Source organism: Girardinichthys multiradiatus, chromosome 7 (genome assembly GCF_021462225.1).
Source record: "Girardinichthys multiradiatus isolate DD_20200921_A chromosome 7, DD_fGirMul_XY1, whole genome shotgun sequence".
In the NCBI taxonomy this organism is placed as follows: domain Eukaryota; kingdom Metazoa; phylum Chordata; class Actinopteri; order Cyprinodontiformes; family Goodeidae; genus Girardinichthys; species Girardinichthys multiradiatus.
This window is the reverse complement of record NC_061800.1, coordinates 31,124,461-31,151,163: the sequence shown is the minus strand read 5'-3', so window position 1 is coordinate 31,151,163 and position 26,703 is coordinate 31,124,461. Positions and strand designations below refer to the sequence as shown.

The following is a 26,703-nucleotide window of genomic DNA, read 5'->3' as shown; positions in this document are numbered from 1 at the left end:
ATGCTCTAACGGATTAAACAGAAACTTGATGATTATTGTGTAAAATGAGTTAATGAAATGTTTCTAAGTTATAGAAAAAAGCATTTCTCTCCTCTCTTATTCAAGCGAGAAAGGAACGAGTTTTATGATAAAACCCAAAATTTAAAATGTTATTTTTGTTAAACAGCTTTGCCTACATAGAAACAAAAAAAAACAACATGTAGATTTTTATACTACACATTGAGAAGTTTCACGTAATGCTTACATTACAGCACTCGTGCAAAGGAAGACCAAACACATTACTGTCGGCCTTATCCCACGTTAAATGATAAAACCGAAACATGGTGCAACCATCCCCTGCTCACCTCCACTTTTGTCATATCTGATGCCGTGTGTATGTGGAGGGGAACATGGGCTCTGTATGTATTGTTATGACAGAGTCCAGTAAGGCTACTATAAGGGGATCATCATCCTCTAAGAATCTCTGCTCCCCGCTGGGCTTTACCTTCCCGCTGGTCAGCTTTCTGTTTTCCTGCTCAGTTTGCCGGTCACGACTCAGTCTCCTTCTGTATTTGACCAGCTGCCAAAGCCGGACTGGGTCCAAAGAGTCTTTGAATTAGTGCCAGCTATTTGTTTTTGTGATGTGATGGTAAAGAAAGGGAAGGAAAGTTGGAGGCGTTCAGCGGAGAGATGCCCGCAAAGGTTTGTTACCTATCAGTCAAATGTAGAAGAGAGACCCAGGATGTTGAAGATATTTTATTAATTCCATAATTTTTAGATGTCTGGCATTTTAATGCCTGCACTGATTGAGTGTTTTATTAGGAAGAAAACGTCTGGCCAAACCTCGCTGGCTAATGCACATTTGCTTGGCTGCAGTTGCTTGCAGAACTCTGTCTTTGTCCTCCTAATGTAATTTCTTTGCCTTATTCCAGTGCAATGACTGGAGCCAAATGTAGCCTACTCTGTTGTTCTTTTCCATATACCTTTTAATTAGTTTAATGTTTGTAAAGCATATAATCAGTGAAAGGAACATAATGTTCTCTGGCTGGATTGGAGACCTCACAGCATCCAGGATGTTACAGTTCTCCTTCCTTCCCTCCTAGTTGATACTTTTGCTGTGATCTTGGCCTGTGTTGAATGTCTCTACATGCCAAAAAAACCTCAAGGTGGCCCATTGTTAGCTGTGTTGAGCAGCTTATGTAGCAGTTCTTTCCTCATTTTCTTTTCCTGGGGTACAAGACGTCATGCACACTTAGTCAGCAGTAGGGCTGAACACTGCAGGATTAGCAGTCATGCGCCTGGTGTTATGATTTCTATCAACTTTAAAAAATCCCTCAGCCACAAGACTCAGTTCATTTGTTTAAAGGGGAGTGTAGCATCCAATTCAAAATGATTCATATTTTCTAATTTAAAGAAAACAAAAAAATCTGTAAAACAAATTCCTTTAGTTACCTTTCAGTAGTTTGGTGGTTGATGTTCAGTCTCTTGTGAGGTGCTTTGTATGCAAATACTGTGTGTATTACCTCCAAAAAGCATTGTTGGTAACATAATATCCAGATGCAAATGATTTCAATGAGTACACTGTCCTGAGAGTGAATGAATGGCTCGTTACCAGGCCTCTGCAGAGCTGAATAACATGCTGATGGGAGAATCCAGACATTTTATTTGGTGTGTTGGAGAAGGGATGCATCCTGAAGAATGCAGGTCTGGCTTGGGCATCCCTGTTCTAGCAGGTTTTCTTCTAGGTCTGTTTTGTTCAATGCGATGTGCGGCGTTAGTTCTTTCGCCACACCTATGGGTATTTTGGTGTCATTTAACCTGAGCACCTGCTTCCACATGTGTGCTGTCATTTACATGATTTGTGTCAAACTGTAAGCAGGGGTTCTTATGAGTTTCTTTCAACAATATCTGTTGTCTTGCCGCTCCTCCACAAAGGCCAGATTTGGGGAGTGCATGACTGATTGTCTTTCAGCGGAATCGTCCACCTCAGTTGTGGATCTTTGCAGCTCCTCCAGACTTACCATGAGCCCCTTGGGTGCTTCTCTGATTAACTGTATAAACATGCATGCCACACCTTTTTCTTTCTTATTTGCAAACAAACTGATGAAAACCATGTGCCATTTTCCATCCACCTCAAATATGTTGATGTTTGTTGTTGTGACATGAAGAAGTTTAGAGGGTGTGAATACTTTTGCAAAGCACTGCATCTTTAGCTGGGTGTGAATGCACGCAGCATTTGCATTAGAAGCATCTGCATGCCTCATTTTTCAGATCAGTAGAGTCAGGGGAACAGGCTGTTGTTAGCAGTCACCTGTACTGTTTCTGACCCAGTCTAATTGGTGGAACTGTGTGTGTGTGTTTATTTGAATGTGCTTGGCTGCAGCACAGCCCATCCCAACACTTCTGTCCCTCCAGCTGCAGCAGAGCTAATTTTAGCCCTGGATGTGCGTACGCCTCAGTTCCCAGAGCCTGGCCTATGAGGGATGGGGATAGCATGGAGGAGGCACAGCAGCCAAGTTCATTCTGTACATCTACCTAGATAATCATCCTTATTAAAGATTATAACCCTGTTCAGGTTCTGACATGCATGTGTGCAGAGAAGTTTTCCATGTCTTTGTCCGTGTGTCCTTTGGATAACAGTATTGATTTGCTCAGGGGCGTATTGACTTCAGTCACAGTGGCCTGACAGTTGTTGACCTTTACTCTCAAAGTCTTTTACTCAGTGTTTTACAGAGGTATTTGAGTACCTATCTGCCCCCTCTATCTTTCTAGCTGTTCGTCATCATTATTCCTTTAGGAAGATTTGACTCTCGTATAATTTTCCAGTGCTTTTTTTTTTTTTCTATTTATACACCCTGTTCTATTTCAGTGCAGGACGCCTGCAGGTGAATGGCGGTTGTTGTTACTATCGAGAGAAGCACAACCGATTACACCAGACTGAGTCACTGTATTCAGGTATTAGAGTTAATCATTTTGCCTAGGAAAGGTGTCTGGCTGATGTGTGTATGTAGGTGTGTCAGGGTGCCCATAAACGGTTAAGGTAAATTCCCGTTTGGATGTAACATGGGAATGAGATGACTGCATGCTTTGTTTTTGATTCACTCTGGCTGGTTAGCTCGGCTACAAATCTCTATGCAAACCTGATGATGACTAACCTTTTTGCTGCAGTGCAACACCATATTAGTGCAAAAATAGCCTGACCCGAAAGACGCGTGTGTTGATGCTGAAAATAGGAGTCAAGTATGACAGTTAATCAATGTGCCCTGTGTGTAGTGGTGTCGTTTTCCTACAACATAATCCTAGTGGAAAGAAATGTCACAGACACTTGTTCACGTTTTGTTTTCAACACAAAGAAGTGCATAATTCATCGATTTTAAAAGGTTTTACTAATTAAAATCTGGAAATTGTGGCTTGTATTGATATTCAGCCCTCCTGTGTCAACACCATGGAGAACCACCTTTCACTGCAACTCTATGGCTGCATGTTTTTTGTGCTACATCTGTACCAGATTTGTACACACAAATGTTTTTATTTTCTCCATTTGCTCTTCTTACCTCAGAATTATAAACTTGATGTGAGTCAGGAGTTTATGTGAACTTTTCTATCTCATGGAAACACGTTGATTTAAAACAACTTATGTAGCTCTATCTGTATGTTTCAGGTCTTGTATTTAGCTCCATACATCTCCACGTTACCACTGACCAGCTTCTCCACAGCATGATACTGCCACCACCATGTTTTATAGTGTGCACTATGTAATTTTAGCTTTCTGTCACACATAGCCTCGTCCATATAGGCCAGAAAGTTAAACTGTGGTGCCATCTGGCAAAAGGACTCTATTCGACATGTTAGCTGTATCCCATTGAGTGCATGGAGATTGTCTGTGACCACTGCTTTCCAAATTTTGCCACAGGTTTTCAGTTCTAGTGTGTTTCTTGGTCTTCATGGTGTTTGAGTTGAAATTACAAGCAGGTAGAACAATAAGCAGTCTTCTAAAGGGAATTGGTTGCACTAGATTTTAAGAGCTATCAGAGTAAAAGGGAAAGCCTTTTCTTTTTGATTTGCCACTCTATTACACATTAGCATTTAGTTTTTTTTAAAGTCTGCAGGAAAATAAAATGAGATAAAAGCAAAGGAATGAAGGATTTTGGCTGAAGAGCTGGTCCTAAGAATCAGGCTGCAGAGCTTGCACGGGTTTAATAATTTATGGCAGACTGAGCTAAGCTGACCTTGAAAAATCCCTGGCTCTCTCCCTAAACGGGCTCTGCTCATTCAGGCCAAGAAGAGAAGACGATGAGGCATGCTCATGCAAACCCACACATTTAATGCATTAAAAACCTTGTTCTTGTTGTGGTGTCTCTCTGCAAACATGTTTCAGTTCTTCTCATATAACTCATTGCTTTTTGTAAGAAAAAAATGGGTTCTGTTTTACTAGTGCCAGTCATTTACTACTAAGAAAAGAAAGCACCTTGCCTTTAAAATAACTGTCAACAGAAATTTCATACCATACTAACTGCATAGTAATACGTTATTACTGGATTTTCCACCTAAAGTTTAAAAAGGGGGATGCATAGGCACAAACAATATGATCTCACAATTATATTTGCTTTCACTCGACTCGCTGATATTTTACCAGGTTTTTAACTGACAGCAAAGGACGGCAGTTGTAATTGTAGCTGCCGGTTCACATGAAGTTTGAAATACCTCGGCACTGAAAGCAGTTTAAGCTGTGGTAATGATGAAAGCAACTGCAGGTGTGACCTCAGCCTGTTTGGGCGTCTCTGTCTGGGATTTTCTTTTTTAATTGTTTTTGCATTTTCCGTTCTGACAGACTACATTTGCATCTGTCGTCATAATATTTTACTCTTTTCCTGCACTAATGCTCCTGTGCTGCAATATATGCTTGTTGAATTTGACTAAGATACGTTTTGACCTATGCTCATAGATAGTTGTGATTTTTCAGATTTCCTGATTCACAGAATCCTTTTTATGGTGAAGTCTCTGTTGTTTCTTGCTAATCAGCAGTGAATCATTGAATAGCAACAACAACAGAACTGTCAACACAGTCTGGGAAAACGTGGAGCCGTGGACACGGCATAGACCCGAACACTGATACAAGTTCAGATTGAGTTGATTCATTTATCTTTGTTTGTACAAATCAGACAAAGTCTGTTTAGACTGAAGCAGAGGATTACCTCATCGACCCTGCCCTGGGTGCTCCAGAGGTAAAGAGCAAAAGTACTTTGCTGGGCCCTAACTGTGTGTTTGTTTACTCTGGCTTAATGAGTCCATTAGCCATGGATATGATTCATCTCTGCTGAATGATCAGTATTGTGAGGCGTATGAGGAAATCCTCTGTCAGCACTTACTTGGGTTCTTCACATCTATTCTGTGTATTGTTGCTTGTGTCACCTTTATTTTCAGTAGATTTCCAGCGACTTTATTTTATATTTACATCCCTGTCGAGATCTTTTCGTCCCCACTAACAGTAAACCCAAACACAAAGGAGGGTTTTGTTTTAGTCATTTAAGTTTTAAGTTAAACCATAAAGCTGTCATCACATTTATTATTTGTCTAAAAAGTTTCTGTGTTTTTGTCGCCATGCTACAGCTGCCATGTTTGTATTATGTGCGCAGGTGGTCGGTCCAGGAGAGCAGACTCTGTGGGTGAGCGTGAAAATGTGGTACACCCACACACAGCCTGCACATACGTGTTTTGCTTTTGTTTGGAATATGGCATGTATTTGTTCATTGCATTAAGAAATCTATCATCCCCCTTATTAGCCAGGCAAAAGCATTACTTGTTGAGTCTTGGGGCTGCTAATGCCTGGTTTGCACGGCAGGATTTTTATGCCGATTTTTGACCCGATCTTGCCCTTTCGACATGCCCTGATCATCATGATGGCTCTTAAGATAATCTTATGAGATATTCCTGCAGTGTGTGGTGTGTTAAGAGTGATCTAGTTGTCGGGATTGCTCCTACCTCAAATTGGGGATATTCAACATGTTTGACCCGATATTCTATTGTGTGGGGTGTTCCCAGATGACAAACAAGCATGCAGCCTGTTGAATGTGACGTGTAGCCAATCAGAAAGCGAGGTGACAGAAGGGATTTACTCTGAACTCACGTTTGATTTCAAGAGGTTTTGTGAGATTTCACATCTGAAATTTAAATGTTTGTGAGTAAAGTCGCAATTTTTAAATCTTGCCGTGGGAACCAGGCATAAGGGTTAAGCATGATTCAATAAAAAGCTTACTGAACTATCTGCGTAAGGCCCCTTTCAGGAAACTTGTCTTTTTTTACAATTGGTAATATAATTTAAAAAAAAAATTTCCAGTATGAAAGATAGCTTATGCAACCTTATAAACACACAAAGTGCCCTTTACACTAATGGCACCCTCACTTAATATTAATGCCAATAAAACTGACCTCTTACCACAGTTGCATAGTCACACACTGAAACTTTCAGAGAAATCCAACCTTCCTCTGCTAGATTATTACTATTATTACAGGGTAATTATCCCCCTCAAAAAGCAATAAAAAAAGGGTTCACCAGATAGAAAATGAACCTTCTTTCATGGCCGTCTCAGTTTCCAGACCTAAATCATGCCATTTGCGTGGTAATATGAAGAGAAGAGGAGAGAGCTTAGAAGTGGACCCAGGATTCTGGATAATCTAGAGAGATTGTGCTAAGAATAATGGTCAGACATCCTTCTCTCTGTACGCTCCAACCTTGTGAAATGTTATAGTAGAACCATAAGTAGTCATTGAAAATGGTTGAAGAAGGCTTTTATGTGGCTTGAATGAATCACAATGGGTCACATTGTTTCAAACCATTTAAACTATTTTCAAACAAAGTACGCACATTTCACTTTCGAGCTTTGCTTCTAACCTTGTGCACTCAGTCAATAGTGTGTTGAGTGGAGTAATTGTGATCTGGGATTTGAAGCGCCGTAAACAGGATGGGCTGGCACTCTCCTATTCCCTTGTGAAATCCACCACAGGACAATGAGCAGGTCCTGCGTAGAGGAAAAGCAGCCCTCGGAGGAAAGTTTGCTTATTGTCTTTCACCGAGCCTCATGGACATATTTAGCAAACAGTGACGGCTGACTGGCGGATTCTGCTGACACCTAGATACTGAGATGAGATGGTTGCAGAGCAGGGAGGACTGGGCTGTCAATCCCAAGTAACTTCCAGCTAATTAGGAGTGGTTGGATCCAGATGGAAGGTCAGTATTACCATTTTTTTCTCTGGTGTTTCTACCTGTAGCTGTTTCTGGAATTATTTTCATCCTAATTAGCCTATAATGATTTGGCTGAATAATTAATCTGAGGGCTCTGTTTAAAACTGAGTAAACCCTTGACTACAGCTACAGGCCTATTTACAAACCACTCATTATTAATACTACTACAACTACTTTTAGTCAGAGTTCTAGAAACTCCCGTCAGTTTTAAACTTTAGGGAGTTTCTTGTTCTAGTGATATTTTACCTCAGTTTCAATATGGCTTCAGGAAAAGAGAAACCAAAACAATAACAGCAGCAGTTAAAAAGAATCACTAAACATTTTGATGACAAACAACAATGCACAGTATTTTTCCTTGACGGCAGCATTTGACTCTGTAAAGAACGCATTGTTGAAACAGACGTACCAATTAATCAGTCTAAAGTACTGTTGTAAGGGTTTGGTTCCATGGTGTTGCTTTGTTTTATGTCTATCGTTTTCTCACAAAACACAGTGCATACAGACAGATGGTTTAACTTTCAGTTCACTTCCTTTAGCTAATGGTGTCCCTCAGGGGCCAGTCTTTGAACCATACTTTTCCTTTTCTATATCAATAATGTTAAAACTAACATCAGTACTGCAAATTACCATTTCTACACTGATGAAACAGTTATGCATACCTTAATGTCCATCATTACATCTTAAAAGCAACATGCTTATAGCTTGCCACCCGCTTATGGCAAGTTGTTTGAACATTTAATAGCCAGTGAGGTTCTTTAATCTTAATATCTGCAAATCTGTATTTTTTGGTAAAAACGTGCATGTTAGATATGCAGAATGTTATCTTTCCTATTCATAACAAAGCTATCTCAAATAAATGTCACATTTTTGATTAATGTGTATTGGGTTTGTAGCTATACCTATCCTAGGTGTACACCATGTTACGGAAACACGTGATAAGCAATAATACTGGTAAATGTTCAGATAACTAAGTTACTTGCGACAATTAAAGTAGTATTTAAACAGTGCTGATTTCTTTGTGCTTTGTGTCCATAATGAGTAGTGTACCCAGGTAAAGAAATATAGAAAGAATAAAGAAATAATTGAATATTTTCATCTCAACAGCGAAAGGTTTTTTTGAAAAAAGCTGACTTTGACTAGTCTCCGGTCTTGGCATTGGAACAACTTAAGTGTTGTTTCTTATTGACTTGACCAACTGAGCAGCTCTTTAGCTTCTAAAACATTTTATGATGTATTAAACTACAAGTGTCAGAGGTTGTCAGTGCATGGTACTTAAATAATTAGCAAACACTTATTGCAGGCCAGTCAGTTCTTCGTGTGTAGGATATTGCATCTTGTGTATTGCAGTAGTGATACATTTGTGATGAATTTTGAAGCCCCAACCTATTCACAAATACATTCTGTCAGTGTAGAATGAACATCGTGGAAAGCTGAAACTGAATTCTTACAAGGAGAAACTGTCATTTCTGTGATTCAAATGGGAGACCGAGATAGGTGTGCTTTTGATTAAATATTATAACTTGATTGGGGCTCATACATGACAGCTTTCCTTAATGGCACCCCGAACTAGCAGCTGTTACAACGGCATGATAATGCCATAGCGGTTTTGTTGGTTTTCAGAAGTGCAGGTCTTTTTTTTTTTTCAAATTCCTGTTATCCTTATGAGGTCAAAAGAGGCTTGTTGCTCCTACATTTGCCTGTAGTGGATTATGGTGAGGTGATTTATACACAGACAGTAAAGCCTGCATTAACTGGATGCTGTTGTTTGTGTAATTGAGGTTCATTACTTGACTTGTCAACTCAAGACAGTAATGTATTTGAATTAATATATATTTATATTCTTGGCTTCATATCTTCAGACCTCTGTCAGAAAACCTGAGGTGACTGTAGTCCTTGGCCCAATGATGTCCTCATGTTGTCAGTACCCAAGATCCATACAGAAAACAGGCATTTATTTATACAGAACCAGATCCCTGGAATTGCTTGAAAAATAAACTAGAATATTATATTAAGAATATTGCCTCTGTAAACATCTAAATAAGTTGGGCCAAACAAAGTTTTAGATCCAGCTTGTCCCTTTTTCTGTGTTTTTACTCAGCCTGAAGCCACTGTTACTCTCTGCTTTGATGAGTCATAGAGAGTGATAAATGAATCCGGCAATAGAAAGTAAACACACAGTCTACAGCCTTCAGTAGGTAGAGAAGATAAACACATAATTTCAAACACATTTATCTTCTGCTTGATGTTTTTGATGGATTGCTGGTGTCAAATAAACACACAGCTGTGTTCAAATCGCTTTACTGTTGAAACTCTACTCAGTAAAGTGACAATCTGCACATCAGGCATTGTTTTTAAATCATGCACGTCTTATGTCTTGTGTGTCTGTGAAGCCTTGATGTTTGGTTCGGGCCAGTACTGTACATCATGTGGGTGTGGATCCCAAAGATGCATTTCCAGCCAGCCAGGACACAAGTTCGTCAGCTGACTGTTGCTATGCAACAATGGGGAACTTGCAAATTGACTCCCTCTTCTGTGACACAAAGTAACCTGCAAAGCAGTGTTTTCTGGAGGAAAAACAGTGCTTTCTCTGAGAAAGACTGCTTGCATAGGAAACGAAAACATTATTCTTTTCATAAATAATGTTTCACATAAGATCAGGGAGACATTATAGCAGGAGTGGGGGACTTTTTCTCTCTCGGGGAATTAAATTATTTGGGGACTACACTCGATTTGTAATCCCTTATGATGCAACAGTTGAAAATGAATAAAATGACAGCTATCAGTTATGTTTTGCACGTTTGTTTTTGCAAACCTCTGTAACCTCTGTCAGTTTGTACATTTGTTTTTCTCTCTTTTTTTTTTACACTTTTTCTGGCCCAAAAAGTAAACTTTCTTCTTTTGAATATGAATGGAACTCATGAACTCATCTAGTGTCATGGTTGGAGATGGTATTCCTTAGCCAGGCGTCTGACTTTTAGAGAGAACGTTTTCACAGTGGTATGTTGTCCCAAACAGATACAAACTTGAGGACATGCCTCACCGGGTTGGGACAATTCTCAGTACTGACCTACAGTTAGAAGTCCAGCAAGTGGGGGGTTGATCTACAGGGGTTGGACAATGAAACTGAAACACCTGGTTTTAGACCACAATAATTTATTAGTATGGTGTAGGGCCTCCTTTTGCGGCCAATACAGCATCAATTCGTCTTGGGAATGACATATACAAGTCCTGCACAGTGGTCAGGGATTTTAAGCCATTCTTCTTGCAAGATAGTGGCCAGGTCACTATGTGATACTGGTGGAGGAAAACGTTTCCTGACTCGCTCCTCCAAAACACCCCAAAGTGGCTCAATAATATTTAGATCTGGTGACTGTGTAGGCCATGGGAGATGTTCAACTTCACTTTCATGTTCATCAAACCAATCTTTCACCAGTCTTGCTGTGTGTGTTGGTGCATTGTCATCCTGATACACGGCAGCGCCTTCAGGATACAATGTTTGAACCATTGAATGCACATGGTCCTCAAGAATGGTTCGGTAGTCCTTGGCAGTGACGCGCCCATCTAGCACAGGTATTGGGCCAAGGGAATGCCATGATATGGCAGCCCAAACCATCACTGATCCACCACCATGCTTCACTCTGGGCATGCAACAGTCTGGGTGGTACGCTTCTTTGGGGCTTCTCCACACCGTAACTCTCCCGGATGTGGGGAAAACAGTAAAGGTGGACTCATCAGAGAACAATACATGTTTCACATTGTCCACAGCTCAAGATTTGCGCTCCTTGCACCACTGAAACCGACCTTTGGCATTGGCATGAGTGACCAAAGGTTTGGCTATAGCAGCCCGGCCGTGTATATTGACCCTGTGGAGCTCCCGACGGACAGTTCTGGTGGAAACAGGAGAGTTGAGGTGCACATTTAATTCTGCCGTGATTTGGGCAGCCGTGGTTTTATGTTTTTTGGATACAATCCGGGTTAGACCCGAACATCCCTTTCAGACAGCTTCCTCTTGCGTCCACAGTTAATCCTGTTGGATGTGGTTCGTCCTTCTTGGTTGTATGCTGACATTACCATGGATACCGTGGCTCTTGATACATCACAAAGACTTGCTGTCTTGGTCACAGAAGTGCCAGCAAGACGTGCACCAATGATTTGTCTTCTTTTGAACTCTGGTATGTCACCCATAATGTTGTGTGCATTTCAATATTTTGAGCAAAACTGTGCTCTTACCCTGCTAATTGAACCTTCACACTCTGCTCTTACTGGTGCAATGTGCAATCAATGAAGACTGGCTACCAGGCTGGTCCAATTTAGCCATGAAACCTCCCACACTAAAATGACAGGTGTTTCAGTTTCCTTGTCCAACCCCTGTATTTGGCTTTGAAGATCATTGATTTCCAGTTAGGGTTTGTCCGGCACATTGGATGGTTCCACATTAAATGGGGTTACAACCATGTTGACTTCCTTTTTGGTTAATTTTTCCATCATGAAATGGTTCAAATGCCTGGATAACTTTAGCTCCTGCACCAGCATTTTAAATTGTTGGAGCAGGCTTTTGCTCTTGAAGAGTAGGTAAGCACAAAGCGTTGTCGCTATGCAACTGATTTTCCTCAGTCTTAACCACAAATGTCTTCACATGTGAGAACAGGGAATCTAGTTGGGATCTTCCAGCATTATGTAATGTATATTAGGTAATTAGTTATGTCCATCAAGAATGGCAAATCATAAAGCCAATGGTTATCACTGAGTTCCACACCAGGTTTCCCCTTAAACGCTAGATGCTGTTAAACTTTTTCCCTCAGACAATAGAATCACTAAAGCATCTTGGCATTGTATTTCATACCAGATCTTGATAGTCTTGACTCCAGTTAGCTGAGAAGCTCCCTGAACAGACGGCTATTAAGCCCTCGAATTTTCATGAAGTTTACAATGTAAACACAACAGCTTGGTCATCCTCCTGGGAATTAGCACTCAGGTTCACTTGATGCAGGCACCAGTGACATGTGACTAAATCACTAGGATTGAGACCAGGGCTGCCTCATGTTGGTGCTCTAGCCTGTACCAAGTCCACTCAGCTTTGCATACGGCAGTTCGAACAGATCCTCCATTTTGGTTGTTTCATGCAAAGACTCTTTTGTATCAGTTGGCTGTACCCGGCGCACAAAAAAAGGCTAGCTGTGCAGTATTGGTGATATCTGTCTCATCACAGGCATGAGAACAATACTCCAGATCTCGTGCATTGTCCCGTAGCATTTTAATATTTACTATATCAGTGATCCTGCCTGCAACTATTCTTGTAGACCGATTTTTTTCAGAAGATTTATTTTTATCAGGACTAAGCAGCTCTGCAGCGCAATAATTGTTATGCAACCAACCTTTTCGGTCTGCATCTGCCTTGTCAGCTCCTCCAGTTTCACTTGCTTACCTCAGTAATGCTGCTCCTGTTTGGCTACATTCATCATTGCCAGATCCCTTCCTACAAATTAAACACACGTTATTAGCTTTTTATTTCGACAACAGAATTTATTTGTCTATCTTGTAAAAATGCAGCATTCAGAATCCATTTCTCTCTTTTTTGCAGTTGTGCCAAACTGCTCTGCCGCGCTGTTGCTAGATCACTAATAATGTGTTCACTGACCCTGATCCTGGCTCGGATATATGCATTAAAGACTTTATCGCAAAAATGCCCTTTGCTATCGTTTTAAATCACATTTAATTTTTTTAATTATTGTTTGATAATTAGGTTCCCAGGGTTGCATGACAAAAACCATTTGCTGTGTGAAACGATTTCTGGATTTCCTTCGTTTATTAGCTCTGTTCATTGGCAATTTTTTTTATCTGCTTCCCACTGAAAATTCATGAACAAAACTTACATAATATTTCTCCAATTCTTTTTATAGAATACTATCCAGGACTTCTGGAACCACTTTTAAAGATGTGTTAAAAGGCCTTAAATTAAATTAATCTCATTCTCACAAAAACGGATAAATCCAACTTTTACTTTACGTCTTGTTTTGGTGATATGTGTGTTTTTAAGATTTTCCTGCTGAAAGGCCAAATAAAATCTGACCTTCAGATCTTTGCCACAGGACACCAGACCTAAAATGTCCTGGTATTTCAGTATACTATGCACTCTAACAAGGTTTCCACCCAGGGTCCTTTGGAGGAGAAACAGGTCCACAACATCACACATCCTCCACCGTACTTAATAGTGCACATGAGGTGCTTTTCCACATTTTCTTCCTTACCTTAATAAAAGCCAAATACACCTGGAGTATTTATTGGTGAAAAGCTCATTCTTATCTCTCTTTAGGCGGAGTTTAGCAAATTCCACAAAGTTTTTTTTGGGATTGTGGGACAGAAATGGCTTTTCCATTCATGTGTCTTAAACAACCATTCGGCATGTAGATGGTGCCTAAAGAGACCTGGTGACACCAGGTCTGTTTTTGCTGCAGTTCTGTAACCGTGAGCTTCGGAGCCGTAACTGTAACTGTTCATATATTATTCAAGAGGCACAGATGGTGAAATGTAAGATTGAGTTATTTTGTGGTGGTTCATAACTGTACTCTGAGATATATATATTTTTAAATAAAGCATTCAATCCTTGGTCTCAATGTGGTGAGGATTATTATTTTAAAACTCACATATTGAAAAATCAGGCTGACCCTACAGCATATTTTAGCTACTTTCAGGTTTAACGATTGGAATCTTATGTTGAGAAACATTTGTTCCAATATACTGATCAATAGTCTCTATTAATGTTTTAAAAATATACCTTTTTAACAACTGTTAAAATAAAGATGGACAACCTCGTTCATGATGTGTCCATGATAGAACGTTGTCCTCTTTTGGGTCAGTAAACGCTGCGTTTTTGGTTCGGGATTTGGTGGAGCTGTTGTTGTGTGCTGTTTCAGTACAGCTGCAAGTAGCTGAGTGTAGCTGTTGTACTGAAGAAGACTATATTATAATAGGTATAGTTTATTTTAGCATGGTTTTTGTTTCATTATGGCTGACTGTATGCAGCTGCTCATCCCTTATCTGAACTGCAGTTGGACTTTCTTTATTAATCTATTTTTAAACAGGGTTAGAATTTAAACTGATTCTGAGCTGTTAAACTTTTTGACTGCAGGATTTAGTTGTACAATAGATGGTTAAAGTATTCAAAGTCAAAAACTGGCTACATAGCAGTAGAGTTATCCCACCAAAGCAAGTTCCTCTCCTGTTCAACTAGATGCTCCTCTGTTGTTCAGCAGTTTAACTGATCCTAAATAGGTGTAGAGGACCATTTTCCTCTGATCTCATTGGGGCTTTGTTTTTATCCCTTGTTGTTGCAGGTGAGCCTCAGAGAGTGACAGATGTGTGCCTCTGTGGAGAACCATTTGCATCTCCCTGCGGAGATTTGAGTTCTGGGACGCTCAGGTAGGTAAACTGAAGTCTTTAGCTATTGTATCTTGTGTATTTTATGTTCCTTTTATGTTATTCATATCTTCTATTTATCAGCTTTTTCCATATTTGCAGTTGCAGGTTCATCTTAATAAATGAGAATATCACTAAGATGTTATTTTCTTTTAGTAATTGAATTCGAAAAATTAAACTCGTGTTATATTGATCAATTACACACAGTGTCTTCACACAGAGTGATTTTTAATGTACTATAAATGTAAATGTTAAGGTATGGCCAATTAGTCAGGAGACATTTATTGCAATCCCTCTTCTAGGAGGATGCACCAGAAAAGATCATTAATACATAAGCCAGCTGACTACACTGTGCTTTATGCAAGCATATTAGTAGAAAGTTGAATGGAAGGAAAATATTTTGTCCTTGGATAAATGATTCTTTAAAACAAAGCCCCCAACTAAACCTCTGGGTAAATTACCCGTTTTCATTGTTTAAATCACTAAAGCTTTAAATTACATGATTTTTACCTTAATGTTGAACATTTGACATGTTTGATTTATTTTAATAAGACCCTTCCTTATTTATTTTAGGCTTAGATATGGGTAAAAAAAAATATTAGGCCAAAAATCATGTATTGTGTCCCCGGGTTAGGGAGAAAACAGACTGGACAGTTGCTCTGTGGTCCAGAGTCCTCTTTTCCAATTAAAGCAGTTTTTTAATCAGCTAAAGAAATGCTTAATATATATGTAATAAATATATATAGGATATGAACTTAACTTTTTGAACTGAACTAATTGGTGAATTAAAATTACTAAAATGAACTAACTCTTTGAAGATATTCCTATTTATTGAGATACATCTGGTAGCATCAAGGTAGTATGGAGTAAAATGTCAGCAAACTATTACACTCTGTTTGAATGGATAGTGCTCATTCTTCTATATGTGAAAATATAGATATATTGTAAGTTTTTGTAAATTAGTAAAATTTGTAGTTCTGGTATATATGGTATATTTTTTTCAGCAATATAACTGCTAAAAGGAAGATGGCTTTCCATCTGCCCTTCCTAATTACTGGGTTCTACATCTGAGAGTGATTTAATCTAAATTGTTTTAACGAAATGAACAGTTGCCGCTGCTGAACGTGCGTCTGAGTCATTTGACTGTTGTTCTCATGGTGACTGATAAACCCGCAATGTCGTCTGCGAATTTCATCTCTGTGAGCTTCTGACAGCTTGACAGGCCAGAGGAAATTAATGAGTCAGCCTTCCATGAAGACCGGAACACGCTGACTAAATGGATGCTTGCAATTCACAGACTCTGAATTTAGGAAGTGTACTCACACAAGAAAGATTCCAGTTCTTATCAACGTCATCTTTATGCTGGTCCAGCTCCTCTGAGCTTCTTTTCTAACATTTTCCTGCTTATCTGCACCCTGTCGAGGTTTGCATAATTTATGATATTTGGTTTGAGCTTTAACTTCTGCTGATCTTCAGTGTGTGTTAAATATTTGCTCTAGGATGTGAATTTAAATTTGCATTAGTTCACCCACAGTTTATTTAGGAACAAAGGCCAACGTGTCTGGCGGATGTTAAACCAAGATATATAACTACTGTACATACTGTACTGTAGCTTGTGTCAGAAATAAGACTCCCAAAAACCAGACTATTTAACAGGAAACATGTAAAAATAGTTTTTTTTTTTATGTAACGACAATTGTCCAGACAGTCACTGACACCCTCCACAAGGAGGGCAAGCCACAACAGATTATATCCAGAGAACCTGGATGTTCAGACCGTGGTATCCAAGCATATTCATAAGAAGTTTAGTGGAAGGAAAAGATGTGGTAGAAAGTGGTTTATAATCCAGGGATAACAACAGCTTAGAGAAGAGGGAGAAAGGAAAGCCAGTTTGAGAGTTCAGGCTTTAGGTGCCTGACACAGACATATCTAGGACTTGGGCTACAACTGTCTGGTTCTGTGTGAAGCTACTCCTGAACCAGAAAATACATCTGACATGTCTACATGGACTAAGGGAAAAGTGGGGAGGCACAGAGCCCAAGTTCCCTAAAGGTCCAATGTGAAGATTCCAGAGTCAGTGCTGGAGTTTTATTAAATCCAGAGAATCTGTCAGGAACTTTTAGAGCACTTCATCCTTTGATTTGCAGACAACTTTATGGAGATACTTCATTTTCCAGCAGAACCTGGGACCTGCCCACACTGCCAAAAGTACCAATACCTGGTTTAATGACCAGGGTATCACTGTGCTTGACTGGCCAGCAAACTCAGCCACCTATTGATCTATTACAAAAATCAGATTTTCTGAGAATTAATTCTGGGATTTTCATTAGCTGTAAGCTAATTTATAAAATGAATAAAAGCTTGAAATATATATAATGAATTTCTTTTTAATTAAATTGCTGAAATAAATAAGCATTTACATGATATTTGAATTAAAGTAAGATGCACCTGTGCATGTGAATACAAGTTCTCACAGTAGTTTTGATCTAACCGTTTCACAAGGTCTGCTCTTAGTCGTCATTTTTAACCACAGAAAGTTCGGGGGTTTACATGTAATACGTGACTCTCATTTCATATAGATGGAAAGCTTTAAGCATTTCTTCCTGTTTCAGTCCCATATGTGAGAAATGTAATATTTTTCTCATCATCATAATTTTTAAAGCAAGCCTGTTAGCCCTGTCTTTCAGTGGATGGTTAAAACATCTTTGGTAGCAAAAGCAGCCTCTGGTCAGACCATGTTCCTGTCAGCTTATTTTTCTCTTGAACTCAGTCATGTTGATTGGGTGAACATCAAGGGGCAGTTATATTCTAGACTTTTAAAGCTACGAGGCCAGACATTAGCTGAGTCATTCATGTACTTTCACAAGCTGTTCCCAAAGACACTTGTTTGTTTTCTGGGTGGTATTCTTTCATGTTGAAATGGAAACCTTCACTCCTGAGATCCTGAGTGCTCTGTAAAAAAGCTCCATCTTCATGATTACTTTGTATTTTCTGCTACCGTTTTTTTTTCCTCTGTCCTAACTCGTCCTACAGCCCACACAGACAGATAAAGCTGTAAACTTTCCACGCTTTTCTTCACACATTCATATATGATTAAGCTTCTTACCCAGATTGGCCAGGCAGGCAGATGTGCTGACGGCTCTGTGTGTAGGTCTGAAACATTAAGTCCACTGATGCATGTGCAGAGAGCCCTCAGAGATTTACTACATTTTCTGGGCTATGGCAATTTGGCTTTACCAAATGAGGTTTAACAGGCATGTTTTTATGTCATAGCTTAAAGTGGGAGTTTGCAGTTTTATAATGTTTAAGGCAGGAATATGCATTTTTACTGGCTTTAGATTATGCATTTGCTAGAAATGTAACAAAAACTGCAAGAGTCTATTTATAACAGTCCCCTGCTGCACGCTGAGCCCATTTCCTTGCTTCGCATTTCTTAAATTAGAGGCCTGTTTGTTTTGTTCCTGTTTTCACTAAAGAAAATAACTTGCAGTGGTATTAGATTCTCACCGTATAATGACTTTTAATAAAAACACCATATGCATGCTATTTACACAAAAGATGAAAACTAAATTGCATAACATTTAATGTCTTTTATTTAACACAGAAAAGCAAAAAATATTCCTGCAGCTGCCTAAATGTTGTAATATTTATTAATATTACAGTTTAAATTATTAATGTTTATGTAACATTTATTTATTGCTATTTTGATTTTTATACACAGAATAAAGCAAAAATGTATAGTAAACTACACAATATTAAATGTTTTTCTGATGTTGAGCTATATAATTTGTCTTCCGCCAGACTTGCCACTCATAGCTTGCCAACTCTAGTTTATAAACATGGTTACCTTTATAAGCATTAAGGGTGTTGCTTCTTTTGCTTTTACACCTTAGGAGTCTGTGTTTCCCCAAACAGCAAGATTTGTTTTCTGCAAATCTCATTTTCTGCAAATGAGCTATAAAAGTCTTCTTTTAGCCAGGTGACCATGAAGTGCACAGCAATAGGTGGGGCTCACATGCCACTACTCTGTGCTAAATCTGGTCAGTCCATCACTTTCTGACTTGTCATTAAAATAAAATATTCTTGTCTGTTCTGAAATCCTTTAAAATCTTAATGTCCTTTGGTCCTGTTGTAGTGCATAGAACACCTGACAATTACATATAAAAATCCTTAAATGAATGATCTTATTTAGCTAATTTAAAATTTTGCGAATCTTTAAAAAAATTTATAATTTGTCATAGGTTTAGATGTTGATTAATGCATTAAACCTTTGTTACCCAGCTTTTTACTCTGTAGAATCACTACATGTTTAAAGCCTTAAATATGGCTGCAGTCCAAACCTTATGTGAAGAGTTAGTTTGTTGCTATTGTTTTTCAATTTAGTTCAAGAAATGTTACTTAGAAAAAATAATAGTCAATTTTTCTAATGTCTAGCACACCGTGGCTCGCACGTTTCCCATTGTCCGTCTCTGATTGGCTAATCGTCTTCTTGACTAGTTCAGACGTTGTTGGCTCTCAAGATGCTGAGTCTCAAACTGAGAACACAGAACCAGGGAAGCAGCCTGACTTGTCGAGACTTGCGATAAATGTTTTTGTTTGCATTGTGTTATGCTACATTCTTTAAATTCGCAGAAGATGTTTTTATTTTACTTCATGTCACCTGGTTATAATTCATAATTGAGAATCGGTTAAGACACAAAACACAATTCAGTCAGACCTGAGAGCCATAAAGTCTGCTGAAACAACAGCTGTTTGTGTTGAGATTTCCCCAACCACCTCCTCAGAACAATTTACAATTATAACTATAATTAGGTGTTGAGCCCTTTTTTATGGACTCCAGAGAGACAGAGAAATGTGTAATACAACTTCAAATTATTAGTCCCCTGTAGTTTTCCTTATAATCCTTAGGTAAGTGTAATCATTCTTTACTGATGTAAATACATCTCAATTTGCGATATATGCGGATATCTCCTTGCTGCTTTAAATTTTCTAATGTTGAATTCATCCTTCAGACACTTTACTGATTATGAAACTATTTACGTATGTTTGTAAAGTTTAATGTATTGTATCCATGCTCCACAGGTAATCAGCCCATCCTTAATTATTGTATAACCAAAAGTGTTATGAGATTTACCAATAGTAAGGAATCATTTTTAGAGAGAGTCCATGCCATGGCCGTAGAACGTCTTACAGCCTACCAAAGAGTCTAATGCCTGAAATCTGAAGTGACAATGTTCAGAGTTGAGTTTAATGGATAATCCAGTCAAATTAAACTGACTGCGTTTTTCTGTGAAAAACCGTTTCTGAAAGAGTAAAGAATCTACCCTTCTTACTTCAAACTGGACCAATGCCTGAGGTAAGAAGGACAGAAAGGTTTGGGAGTTTTTCCAACTTCACCTTCAACTTAATATGATGGGACTTAATATGTTAAGTACTGACTTCTGTTTGAAGAAAATAATAATATGACTTTCTGAACACAAATACTTTGTCAGTTAGGGCAATATTATCTGAAATTACTCTATTTTTTCTGCTGTGTGTAATTCTTGGTTAAAAAACTAGCAGTTTACATTTTAGATTTAAATTATTTTAGCAGTTTCATATGAGGATTTTGGACTATCAGAAACAGTTTACCCTACATGCTTTTTGCTTTGGACAAATGGTAATTGTACAACAAAATGAGTTGTTGATGGGTAATGTAGTCCTGTAGCATCACTGGTCATCTGCCATTACATAATCAAGTATTTTGTGTCTATTGTTGGGCTCATTGGATCATCACCTTTAGTCTGGATTCTGTCATATAAACCTGTGAAAGGTCAGGGTCAGTGCTTACCTCCTCGGTCCAGTCGTCTACACAGACACCCACACACTGGGTTTTCCTTTCTGGGCTTTAGGTTATTTTCATTTGATTTAAATGATTTAATCTTGGACTTCATTTGATGAGTCAATAAGACAGGAACTGTCAAGTAAAATCTTAAATTAGCGTCTCTGCTTCGTTTCTTCACCTGTTCATCGTGGCATGTTTGTGTGTTGATGTGGCCTGTTAAATAACAGTGTGTTGTCCATCAACAGTCTCAAGACAACCCAGCTATTACCATTATAACCTCTGTTATTGTTTCTTTCTTTTTAAGTTATATGGATTTGTTTGAAATTAGTCACAATTTAAAACGATTATTTATTGACAGTTCACTTTTATTTACTTTAGTTAATTTTTAGTCATCCACTATGGCAGGTGTATTATAATCACAGTCAGAAAGATTTCCTGTAGTGCTGGACTACAATGGGATTATACACCACTAACAGGTACCTGAAATCCTGGATAATATTTCTCCTTTATGAATCTGTGTCTCTGAGAGCTCTTTGATTCTTTCCAAGTGAAGCTCTGCTCTGTGGTGGCTAAGTGAATTAAAACAGTCCTCTAAGTCTTCACTTGGATTGCAAATACTATTGCATCTTTCCCAGTGGTGAAATAAGAGACTAAAAACGCAACTACATCTTCCGAAGATGGCGTGGAGTTTTATCTCATTTGTCGCCTTCACTCCTTTTTTGTGACTTTTTTCCAACCTCTGCCTCTCTCTCTCCACCAGGCATCCAGGAGGGGGGTCTCCGAGAAAGATGCTGGGTTCAGAGCGAGGTGTTGTGGAAGAATGGCTCTCCGAATTCAAGGTAAAAACCTCCTCCTCTTTGTCGTATCTTGTGAGTCATGATAAAATGCGTCCTTCAGGCTGTTTCCCAGAGACACCGTAAGATGTAATACCTGAGATTAGAGTGTAAAGATCAGATATACACTATACTGCCGAAAGTATTCACTCACCCATCCAAATAATTGAAATTGGGAGCGGGGGCAGCGGATGCTGACGTACATAGTGTGGAGACGTTGCCTACTATCTGCAGAACCAGTTGCTACAGACCTGTAAACTTCATGTGGCCTTCAGATTAACCAAAGAACAGTATGTAGAGAGCTTCATGGAGTAGCTGCCTCCGAGACATACATCACCAAGTGCACGCCGCCACTGGACTATAGAGCAGTGGAGACGCCCCCTTGAGTGATGAATCGTGCTTCTCCATCTGATGGACAAGTCTAAGTTTGGTGGTGGCCAGGAGAACTGATTATTGTGCCAACTGTAAAGTGTGGTGGAGTTATGCTGTGGGGTTCTTTTTCATGAGCTGTACTTGGCCCCTTAGTTCCAGTGAAAGGAACTCTGAATGCTTCACCACATCAAGAGATTTTGGACAATTTCATTCTCCCAACTTTGTGGGAACAGTTTGGGGACGGCCCCTTCCTCTTCCAACATGACTGCACAAAGCAAGGTCCATAAAGACATGGATGAGAGAGTTTGGTGTGGATGAGCTGGCCTGCACAGAGTCCTGACCTCAACCCGACAAAACACCTATGCCCTTGTATGGAAGCTCGTATGGGCCAAATCTCTTAATTTATCTGGCACTGTAGGCGCAGGTTTTATGAGTCAACTTCAATTTAAGCACGTCTTTATTTGAATAAAAAAAATATGTTTAAACGAGCCAGTCTTTTGAATGGTCCTGACAGAGACGAAGGCAGGATTTCAAAATAAAATACGGCTTCTACTCTCTGTCATTTACATGTTAAACACGTGCATCAGTGAACAAATTTAACTCGAACTGAATATCAGAGACTGTCCTTTAGTTCAGACTTCGTCCTTTATTCATTTGCTGTGGTTCCTTATTCAGTTGTTTATTTAAACATCTAATTAACCATTAAGCCATAATAAATGTGTATTTACTTCAGAATATTGCAGTTAATGAGCATCTTATTTGTTTGAATTATTTGCAAACCAAATGTTATTACACTTTTGTTGATATTGAAGTACTTTCAAAGTAAATAAGTCCACAAACAACTTTTGAATTAATTACTGAACTTTGGACATAACAGTGCAATTAATCCTGATTACGAATTTTAATAGTTGCCCATTTATATTTAACTGTATTTCTTTCATAGAAAATCAAAATTCAATGCAGAATATGTGCAGGTGTTTGTCATTAAAGGACAAATGTGTAAGAGGTAAATATCTTTTTTTAACTTAAGTAAAAGCAGTTGTTGTGAACTCTAACTTAAATGCCAGCACTTTAAAATTTATATATTCTGCACTAATATTTTGACATAAGGTATCATGAAATATAATAAACAATAAACAATCTAGACTAAGATCATCCTTTTGACTTTTACTTTTGTCCACTGTTAATTTGAGTTTGACCCTCTCGGTTTGGGGCATCAAAATAAAACATTCTTATCGACATCATCCACTGCCGTCTCCATCATCAAGAATGAGTAACTATTTTTTATTTAAAAAGTCGAAGGATGTCTGAATTGTAACTTGCTGGAACTGTGGGAGCAGACATGCACATTAACAATTCAGGTAGATTTGTATTTGCAGTAGATTTCAGACATGGAGCTTCCTCACAAACAAACTTGAAAAAATTTGAAATTCAGTAAATGTACTATAGAGTTTAGCAGGGCTACAGTTGAAAGACAAGTGACAACTTTACTAAACTGTAAAATTATCCTCAAAATTGCAAAGACTTCATGAAGGTACACTCTGTGAAAGAGGCGAGCACAAAATTATACATGGTCTATGGATTGATGGGACTCCTGGGGTGAGTGGTCATCATGAGGACAACAGGACTTGTCTGCACCAAAGTGCCATGCCGAGAGGACATCAATGCGCCTGTCATCTGCAGACAATGCTCGGTCTCCACTGCTTCCCGCCCCAGGATACTCTGTCCGTGACAGACGCCATGAATCTGGAGCTTTTTAAAGTGATTTTTGTCAAAAGCTGTTACTCCACGTCAAGATCTATTTAGACTTCAACAGCCTTTACAGACTCTGCCCGTCACTGAGGTTACCACTCGGTTTTTATGCCACCTGAGAGACTTTCATAGTTCGCAGCTATTTTTTAAAAGATATTGTTTCGGCACTAGTGGCCCCATTTTTTTAAATTTTTTGACAGTAGGCAGACAGGAAAGAGGGGGAGACATTCGGCAAATGTCGCCGGGTCCGGGACTCGAACCTGGGACGGCCGCTTCGAGGACTGTAGCTTCCGTATATGGTCGCTTAACCCCTACACCATCAGCGCCGTGCCCCACAGTTCACAGCTTTAACAGCATGTGTACATGCGTAGTGTCAAAGGTTAATGTTGCAGCTTTAGCATAATGGTTCTAGTATAGTCACCTTCAGGTTTTCTCTAGTTCATTGCCATAACTGACCTCTTTGATACACACGCAGCACCTTGCAAATGTGTTTGTATACCTTGAATTTCTTTTATTTTAGTACATTACAACGACAAACTTTGGCATATTTTTGTGGGATTTTATGTGCTAGACCAACACAAATTAGTGTCTAATTATAAATGGTTTTAGAGCTGCACAAAATATCAAATGACAATTGCCAGTATTTCAAGTACCCTGCATCTAAACTGCATGCCAGTAAAATATCTGGTCAGTTGGAGGAACTCTAACTGCCCTTGAAACGTACACCTGGTGCATATTTTAGTAGCAGAGATGCTTAAGCTCAGAAAAGAGCTTTTAAAAAAGGTGTTCCCTGTCGTTCAGCCCTATGTGTTTTTAAAAATGTTTTACAAATAAAAAGCTGAGTCAGTACTTTGTAGAATCATCTTTTTTAAGTCTTGTGGGATGTCTCTACCAGTGCTGCTCATCTGGAATAGAGGCTGAAGACTTTGCCTATTCTTCTTTGCGAAATAAGTCAGTCAGAGAGCATCTGTGAAAATCAAATTTCATCTCTTGCCACAGATTTTCAGTCATATTGCACATTGAATCTTCCTAAAAGTCAACAATGATTTAGTCGTGCCATTGTAGCTCTGGCTGTATTTTTAGGGCTGTTGTCCTAATGGAAAGTGAACTTCATTCTCAAGCCATGTGCTGCTCCTGGATTTCTTCCAGAATTGTTCTGAATTTACCTCAGTCTAGCTTTTCATCAACTCTGACCTGATTCTCTATCCCTGCTGAAGAAGAACATCCCCAATAGCATGGTGCTGCCACCTACATGTCTCATAATGGGAATGTGTTTAGGGTTAACGGCAGTGTTAGTTTTTTGGAACACATAGTAGGTCAGAAAGTCTCGATTTGAGCTCGCCTGACCAGAGCACCTTCTTCCACGTGTGTGCTGTGTCCTCTGCAATGCAAATGGGACTTATGATGTTCTTTCAACAATTACTGTCTTCTTGCTCTTATAAAAAATGCCAGATTTGTTGACTGTATAGAATATCAAAAGATTCTCCGAGCTGATCTGTGGATCTCTGCAACTCCTCCAGAGTTACTATTGACCTCTTGGCTGTTTTCGTCTTGCTTGGACTGTCAGTTTAGGTGGATGGCCATGTCTCAGTGGGATTGCAGTTGTCCAATACTCTTTCCTTTCTGGAAAAATAAATTCAGTGTTCACAGTGCTCTGTGGGATGTTCAAGGCTTGGGATGTGGTTATATAACCTAATCCTGCTTTAAACTTCCCCACAACCGTATCCCTGACCTGTCAGCTGTGTTCCTCGGTCCTCATGATGCAGTCTGTTACCTACTCTTCTCTAACAAACCTCTGAGATCTTCACAGAACCACTGGATTCATATTAAGATGAAATTAAATAAAGCTGAGCTTTATTTGTGATTAGATGATTTCTAAAAGGAATTGCTTATTGGGTTTTATTTAGGGGTCAATCACAGAAAGTCCTAACAATAAAGTGGTTATGTGACAAATGCCTGAATTGTCTCAAATGGGTTTTATTCTGTTTGTCTCAGTCCTTACCAGAAACCCAAATCCCAAGGTATGCCGGCAGCCTGCATCTAAAGAAGTCTCTGGTACCAGCGCTCTACAGAGTTATCCAGGACCCCAACAACGAGGTGAGGCACACACACACACACGCACACACACACACACAGAGTCCATGTTTTTTTTTTTTATATCTCTGTGCTTCTTGTAACTCACATCATGATGTCTGGGTTGGTGCTGAGAAACAGACTGACACACAGCAGTTTTGCAGGATAAACATACACACTAAAGCACAAGCATGTACTGTTCTTGTGCGAGATTATGATTAAAGGGCACAGTGGCAATGGCTGCAGCTTCACCTGCGAGATAGTACACGGCGTTCCCTGTATGCTGTATGCACACTCACAGCGACATGGTAGTACACGCACACAGTGGGCTTCAAAAAACAAACTAAAGCATCTGCTGCCCACACCAGAGAAGGAACATCCTCAGTAACACTGCTGTATGTCAGTGTTTTCTTACAGCGTCACACACCTGCACATTAAAACTAGCTTTTTTTAAATTTTAGTTTAAGACCTCATAGCACAGATTTAAAGCAGAAGTAGTCTGGAAGGCTGGCTTTCTCTTTCTCTGCTACCATTCCCCCTCTATTTCATGGTCAAATTTAAGAGTCCAGGGATCTAAATTCCATCAGTGCCATCAGTCTTGCTTCACAATCCCATTAATGATGAGACGCCTAATCCGGGGTGTGTGTGTGTGTGTGTTTGATAGAAAGAGAGGGAAAGATTGCATCGTGTTTTCTGCTGATGCCATGGAGAGCCACGGTGTTGCCAAGTTCATTAATGAGTTGCTGCTTATTTCTCTGTCACACAATGTGCACCTAACACACACATACACAACCGCATTGCGTGGACACTTATTTCATCGACCCTTGAACAGAATAAACACACAGCCTCAGTGGACTCCCCTGACAGTACATGACCACCCCTCCAACCCTCTGCTTCCAGAAGCTCCTAAAGGTTCCCTCTATTTGTTTGTCCCTTCAGGTCAAGGTCAAATTTATTCATGGTTTAGTATAAGAGCATATTTATAAGAGTATATTTCAGAATAAATGCTTCGAAAGAGAAGTATCCCAAAACCTGCCTCCCCTGTGAATGCTTTTATTTTTACATAAAATGTTGTTCATTTTTAATTAATCAAATAAATACTTGGTGATACTTACAGGTTTTATTGTCCTCATAAACCACACACTATTTTACAAACAGGATTCCTGTACAGTCTGGAAAAGTTTGGAATTTGATTTCGTCCGTCCGATAAA

The 26,703-nt window shown here is 39.2% G+C and overlaps 1 protein-coding gene across 5 annotated transcripts in view; it reads left to right on the top strand.

The window, feature by feature from the left end:
* The window catches only part of LOC124870919 (protein FAM126B-like), a 58,521-nt gene that overhangs the window by 9,717 nt on the left and 22,101 nt on the right, over positions 1–26,703 (top strand). For 3 of the 5 annotated variants that reach the window (XM_047369778.1, XM_047369779.1, XM_047369780.1), the window contains 3 exons: positions 14,557–14,641; positions 21,223–21,301; positions 25,415–25,516. In XM_047369778.1, the coding sequence (XP_047225734.1) occupies positions 21,251–21,301; positions 25,415–25,516 (153 nt within the window). In that variant the 5' untranslated portion in view covers positions 14,557–14,641; positions 21,223–21,250. Of the gene's footprint in view, positions 1–5,615; positions 5,646–6,983; positions 7,208–14,556; positions 14,642–21,222; positions 21,302–25,414; positions 25,517–26,703 lie in introns of those variants that run through there. The other 2 variants (XM_047369777.1, XM_047369781.1) reach the window with 2 other exon arrangements.